A 7,328-nucleotide genomic window follows, 5' to 3' on the forward strand; every position below is an offset into this window, starting at 1 on the left:
GTTGGTCATGGCGGAAGCTGCGGGTCCGCGGAGTAGAAGGAAAAGGAAGGAGCTTGGGTGCGCAGGAGGAGGCGAGAGGAGCGGAGCAATCAAAGGCAAGAGATCCGGCGAGCGTAACGAGAAAACCCTCGCCGCTGAGGTTTAAGTAAGGTTTCGACTGCGTCACTCGCAGGTGGCCCCGAAACCTTATCCCCCGACCAACCGCGGCGATATCAGTGGAGAAGATGAAGGAGCGGAAATCGAGGCGTCAGGCGCTACTCGAGCGCGATGTCGTCATCCCCGCTGAGCGCGCGGTAACCGAAATTTGAGGATCCCGGAAAATCCGCCGCTGTTAGTTGACTAGCCATGTCAGGAGATACCCTGGAAGCACTCGGTTTCCAACAGTTTGTTCCACCAATACTTCCACTCGGATCGTTGGTCAGAAAAGATAAAATGGATCGAGGCAAGCAACGCCAAAGTCACATTCATTCCAGTCGGATCCAAACTTCAAGCATCGCTTCGTCGTTCCAACCCCAGTCCATTCGGGGACTAATGATGGGGTTATAGTCCTAGGGTAGGGTCATAGGCCTGCCCTGAAGGTCCAACCCAAGGACTACCCCTCATAAGGGACAAGGCCCTTAGCCAGTTCCGACTGAACTAAGGAGTTCCCTTCATCCAGTCGGTAACAGATCCTCGACCGTCCAGTCGGAGATTAGCATTCGGAGTTTATCAAACTAACCGACTGGATTCCACTCTGTGCATCGTAACCCCCGTGGAGGGAAACGGTCATACGTTTCTATGTGCCTTTATTAACATTTAAGACGTACGACCTGTAACGTAGGCATTTATTCGCCACTACTCCACCCCTGTGCATCGAACCGTTGTGGAGGGCAACGCACTCTATATAAGCCACCCTCTCCCACTGGCGCAGGGGTTAGCAATTCACTGTATTCTATATTCCACTCGACAACAAGCTCCCTGAGCACTGAGACGTAGGGCTATTACCTCCACTGCAGAGGGGCCTGAACTCATACAACCTCGTCGTAGCTAAGGCTCTGCCCATCCTTTCGTACCCTACACATCTACTGTCAGGCTTATACCCACGACACGCGCCATGCGGCAAGGTGGTGTTGGGATTGAAGCCGCCATGCGCGTCGCCGTCGGAGTAGCCAGGCGAGGGTACGTACCCCGAGGGCAGCAACGTTGGCGAGAGGGTGGCCGACGCAACGCCCGGGCGACCCCTCCATACGGCCTGCGGGTTGCGGCCGGGCGGATTCATCATCCCCACGCAGGACGCCTCTTCCTGATCTACCGTGGCCGCCGCCGCCGCCGCTGCGTCCCTGATCCTCTTTGCGTCGAGCCTCCTTAGCAGGTTTTTTGTGGTTGCCTCCCGACTCTGGACATCCACCCTCCACTTGGCATCTGAAACGCCAGCCGGCATAGGTATCGGCTTCCTCGACTTCATCTGCTTCGGCTGGCTGGAATCGGCAGCGGTGGCGAGGCGAGGGAAGGTGTACTTCTTCGGCGGCATGGCGGACGGATGGCGGGAGCGGGAGAAGAATGGCGGGAGGACGCGGGGAAATGGAGGGAAAGGGATGAGGGAAGGGGAGAAAACGGCAGGAATGGCCCCGTTGCCGCCGACAGAGCGGGCCCGCTTGGCTTTTCGCTTCCACCGACGCTTCCACGCACCTTCGGGGGGCTGGGTTCGGCTCGGGTTCGTTGGCTGTTATTTTAACCCAAACCTGTGCTGAACGAGGAGTTGGGAATGCGACTGGGCTAATTTTGCGCTGTCGACACTAAAAAAAAGGCACGTGGGGGGCTGTGTGTAGGGGTGTGGGGACGGGGGGAGGCGAGTTGAGATGCTGTTACCCAAGGCGACATAAACCTACATGATTCATTATGCAGGGGAACAGTTAAGAAAAAATAGCAAGGAATCCAGCAACGGCACGCCCGCGTGCGTGCGTCGGAGAGCCAGAGACCCAACCGTCTTCTTCCCCACGCATTAATAAGCCATTGTCTTAAATCCCCTCTCCCAACCTCCCTCCTCCCCAGCTCGGACGACCGTATCCATCTGCTTTCCACCTATAAAATCCACCCCTCTCCAACCCCCAATCCCACAACAGCAAACGAAATCCCCCAAGACCCAAAAAGGCCCCAGCAACTCCAGACCGTCGAGTTGAATCTGAGTTTACTTGGAGAGATTTGATTCATTCAACCAGTCGAGATGGCGCAGGCAATCGAGGCTCAGAGGGAGGGCGCGGAGGTGTACCACGGCGCGGCGCTGTGCGCGGAGAAGGCGGTGGAGCTGCTGGCCGAGACCAACTTGCCGCTGGGCCTGCTGCCGCTGGCCGACATCGAGGAGGTGGGTTACAACCGCGCCACCGGCTTCGTCTGGCTTCGCCAGAAGAAGGCGCTCACGCACACCTTCAAGCAGATCGGGAGGCAGGTCTCGTACGCCACCGAGGTGACGGCCTTCGTCGAGGACCGCAAGATGAAGCGCATGACCGGGGTCAAGAGCAAGGAACTCCTCATCTGGATCACCCTCTGTGATATGTACATCGACAAGGATGACCCCTCCAAGATCACCTTCAAGACGCCCACCGGGCTCAGGAGGACCTTCCCCGTCTCCGCCTTCGGCAAAGTGGACGATGGCAAGGCCAAGGTCCCCGCCACCGCAGCTGCCGACGGCAAGGAGGCCGCCGTGGCCAAGTAAAGTGACGACTACCAACAAGCTACAAGAGTTTGGATGAAGATTTTTTAAAGAAAAAAGTTTGAACGAAGAGTTATTCAATTGTCATCTACGACTACTACTTGCTTTGAAAATTTACAAAGTAATTCATGGATGTAAGTCATTATATAATATATGCATATGCAAAAATTCCTTACTCCATCGGTTTTTATTTACTTCACATATTAGCTTGAACAGAAGTCAAACTTTATAAAATTTTACGAAGTTTGTACTAGCAATATGTTAATATATGATGTGAATATGTGCAATGATGAATTGAATGATATTGAATTGACGGTGTATATGTTAATATATTTTCCTACAAATATGTTGAAATTATTTAAAGTTTGACTTTATACAAACTTAATATGCGGAGTAAATTAAAACCCAGGAAGTGTACGTACAATATAAGATCTTCAGACATGTAAAATAGAAATTTATATGGGCATTGTATGGATACCATTCATTTAAATATTGTTTTATCGTCTTGGTTCCAAATTGTTATAATACTGGTTGTTTTTTTACAAATGCACATTAGATATCATTGCTAATATCCATGAATTATTTCATATATTTTAGAAATCAAAAGTAATAAAAAATATGAGAGAATATGGGTTGCAGGAGAAACTATTAGAAAAAAAGGCTCCTACCAATTTGATAGTTAGGTGTAACGGATGCATCACACAAGCAAACAACATCTAATGTGAGAGGCCTGCTTCCCTCCTCCCCCTAGCCTAATTTTACAAGGGGTAGCCTAATTTTCGGATTGCTATTCTTGACCACCGTTAGTTTTTTTGTCTTGCTCACCATGGCCCATACCAAAGTCCTGTGTAACCCATATCCAAGCCATGTATAACTCATACGGTATAGATACAATGCATCCCTCGGAAAAAAGATCGCACGACCCCACGTACGACATGCCGCTCCATAATTCACGCAGCTCCATCATTCACACAATACGTATCCTAGTTGAGCTTCTTTACGAGTTCATGCAAAAATCAACGGCGGCGATCTCTTCGTTGGCGATATTTTTGTATTGAGAATTTATAGATGGATGGGGATGATGATAGTGACCAAAATAACTCCGAGGTCTGCAATGTAGATTACATTAGTCAGGTAACGGGACTGGAATTTATTGTTGGCATGCAAATTGATTTTTTTGGAATATAATATGACAACTAATTATGTATTTGTGTTTAATTTTTCAGCTACTTTCACGATCTCATAATGCGTACAACTGTTACGGTCAATCCGATGCGGAGACAGGCATTGGAGACGAATCAGTAGATGCACCTGATTCTGGGGAGTCGCAGTCGTCGGTCAACTTGAGTGAGTTATGTATGAAATCAATGTTGTATGGAAGAAATGTTGAACCATGAAAATTGTTTTCATGGCTATCTTTTGATTCTTTAGGTGACGCAAGATGAGGGGAAAGAGAATGTCCAAGATACTACCCATGCAGATGCTAAGAGGGATATGTTCATGAAGATAACAGAAATGATTTTTATGTCTGAAGCAGTTGCGTTCGTTTTCTACAATAGCTATGCTAGAGATAATGGTTTCAGCATTAGAAAGGATAAGGTCACATATAGCAAAATCGAGTCACATCATATGTGTTTGAGGCGGTATGTTTGTTCGACAGAAGGGAAACATGACAAGAAGTTGCTAACGGACGATGGACGCAGCCGTAGGCTCAGACCCGAGTCACGCTAAATCTCCGAAGCGCACCTGACAGTGAAGCTTAACGAAAAGCTTGGGGTTTGGTATGTTTCTAGTTTTGAGGACAAGCATAGCCATATGTTAGCAAGACCGGACGAAATACCTTTTCTTTGGTCCCACAGAAAAATCAAAGAGTACCAGAAAGCTCTGATATTGTCCACGGGAGTTGTAGGTATTAGAATTCACACTATTATGGATTCCTTCATCAGCAACCATTTGTGGTACGGTGGTGTTGGATTTACGAGGCATGATATATATGTGACAGCCCGAGACCGATGCTTTAGAAGATTCTCCTTTTATTTCGTTGCGTCGTATGTTTTAGTTGGTAGTTGGTAGTTGCATTCATCATCGCATCATGCGCATCATCTGCATTGCATCGGTACTCCATTGCCGTCAGTTTTCAAAATTGCATACGTTATTAGTTGTCGGTTCTCTTTGTTTTATCGTTGACCGTTTGAGAACTACCACACAGGCACGCGCCTGCGAGATCGTTAAACTCTGTCGCCGGGTTGCCGTTTTCCCTCTCATCCCCATCTAGCCCCTCTGCACAGTGCACCGACCCTACATGCAACCTAGCCCAAAAATCTCCCGAAACCCAAACCGGTTGGTCGTGACCGTTCGGTCCGTATCAACCCCGTTATACTGCAAACCGTCATCGGTTTATCCATTGACTCTCCTAACCTTTTTTTTCTCGACCGTCCGATCTAAATCGGAGGGTCCGAACCTAACCCGTGTTTTTCTATTTATAGACCACCCCTAAATAATTAGAGACAAACCCTAACTCCTAGGGATCTTGTCCCGCAGCCGTCGCCGCCCACCTCGTTTTCCCATCCGGCCAACTAGCTCCAGCCTCCTCCTTCCTCCTGTTCGATCCAGGGCAGCCCCGTGCAACCACCAGCACCCCGCATTAGATCCTTCGGTCCGCCCAGTAACTCCCCCAGCCGCGCCGCCCTAGCCCCTCGCCGGAGCCTGCCTCGTCGGAGCAGCCCGATGTAGTTGCCAACTCTTCTCTCTCTCTCACACACACACACGCTCTCAGCTCACAAACAACTCACTGATGAACACGAGAGAGATTTTGTGCTGCGCAAAAGGTTGCAGCTTTTCTGTTACTTCTTCTTATTTATGTGGTCTCCTACGATCCACCAAAATAGCTAACCAAAAGATCCAACGCGGACCGAGCTTACAGGTCATGCCATCCCACGACGCCCAAGTCCAGCGCGATCGCTAGTGCCGCAAAGCTCGCGGTCTCCATGCCATCCCATGGTGCAGACCGTGCGAGGCTAACTAACTAACAGAACTAGCTACTAACTCGCTTGCCAAGTCGTGGACAGACCGTGCGATGCATGACAGCGTTATTCTCCTAACAAACCCTAGATACAAGCTAACTGAAAACAATCCGACAACACCAAGATTTGCTACAGTTAACTGACGGACGAACTAAAGTTCAGACATATCAGAGATGAAGTTCAGAGTTTGATTCCAACACTTCACCCCCTCAAACCTGCACTTCGATGATGCCCAGTAGACAACGCATCTCGATGAACCGCACGAATCCAAGCGCCTTTGTCAGGACATTGGCCAGCTGCTCCTCCGTGCGAACATGATCAACATCAAGCCGTTCTTCTTCAATGCAGGTTGTTATGAAGTGAAACCTCGTGTCTATGTGCTTTGTGCGATCATGATATACTGGGTTTTTGCACAGAGAAATTGTTGCGTTGTTGTCCACAAGAAGTTTAAAATTTGCTGGGGCACGCCCAGTCAGATCACTGAGAAGGCGACTGAGCCATACCCCCTGACAAGCTGCTGCTCCCGCTGCTATGTACTCTGCCTCACATGAGGACAGAGCAACCACCTTCTATTTCTGCGAGCTCCAGGTCATTGTGTTGCTGCCGAGGAAGAAGACCACTCCAGATGTGCTCTCGCGGTCATCCTGATCGCCGGCAAGATCACTGTCACTATACCCTATAAGTGCAGGGATTCCATCTCCTTTCCTGAAACAGCAGCCGAAGGACAAAGTACCTCGGATATACCTGAGTATTTGCTTGACCAATCCCCAGTGGTTTGTGCTAGGGTTTTCCATGAATCTGCTCGCTATTCCCACAGGGTATGCAATGTCTGGGCGTGTATTGACTAAGTACCCGAGACTGCCAATTACACTCCTGTGCAAAGTCTTGTCAGCTTCAGCAGCATCGTCTTGTTTTCGTAGTTTCAGACGGTGTTCCATTGGAGTGCGACTGCTGTTGCAGCTGCTCATGTCGGCTGTCTCCAATATCTTCTCGGCATAGCTCTTTTGGCACAGAGTGATCTATCCTGCAGATTGTGTAACCTCTATTCCCAGGTAGTAACTGAGGAGCCCAAGATCACTCATCTTAAAAAGCTGATGCATCTGCTATCTGAAAATGGCTATTGCTTGCACATCTGTTCCTGTGATGATCAGGTCGTCTACATAGACACCTATCAGCAGGTACGAGTTGTTGTCGCCGCGCCTGTACAACGCCTGCTCCAATGGGCTACGGATGAAACCAAGGGAGACAAGTGATGCGTCAAGCTTTGCATACCATGCTCGTGGAGCGTGATGGAGTCCATATAGAGCGTTCTGCAGTTTCAGAACTGTTGCTTCTTTGCCGGCAATGACATATCCCGGCGGCTGGCTCACGTACACTTCCTTGCTGAGCACACCATTTAGTAACGCAGATTTCACGTCCATGTGATGCACTTCCCAGCCGAAATGAGCTGCCAGCGAGCGGGGAGGAGACGCACTGTCTCCATTCTTGCCACCGACGCGAAGACTTGCTCATAGTCCACCCCCTGTCGCTGAGCATATCCTTTCGCGACGAGGCGTGCCTTGTGCTTCACAATGTTGCCGTCGGGGTCCCTTTTCACCTTGAAGACCCACTTCATC

The 7,328-nt window shown here is 49.6% G+C and overlaps 1 protein-coding gene across 1 annotated transcript; it reads left to right on the forward strand.

Moving 5' to 3' along the window:
- Positions 1-2,004: 2,004 nt before the first annotated feature.
- On the forward strand, positions 2,005-2,864 carry LOC123443159. The gene has a single exon (XM_045119448.1). The coding sequence runs from the start codon at positions 2,204-2,206 to the stop codon at positions 2,690-2,692; it is 489 nt and encodes a 162-aa protein (XP_044975383.1). The 5' UTR covers positions 2,005-2,203; the 3' UTR covers positions 2,693-2,864.
- The last annotated feature ends 4,464 nt before the right edge of the window (positions 2,865-7,328 follow it).

Source organism: Hordeum vulgare, chromosome 3H (assembly GCF_904849725.1).
Source record: "Hordeum vulgare subsp. vulgare chromosome 3H, MorexV3_pseudomolecules_assembly, whole genome shotgun sequence".
NCBI classification, from domain to species: domain Eukaryota; kingdom Viridiplantae; phylum Streptophyta; class Magnoliopsida; order Poales; family Poaceae; genus Hordeum; species Hordeum vulgare.

What these genes read in the sequence shown, in the direction of transcription:
- LOC123443159 (XM_045119448.1), top strand. Translation starts at nt 2,204, where the DNA reads ATGGCGCAGGCAATCGAGGCTCAGAGGGAGGGCGCGGAGGTGTACCAC.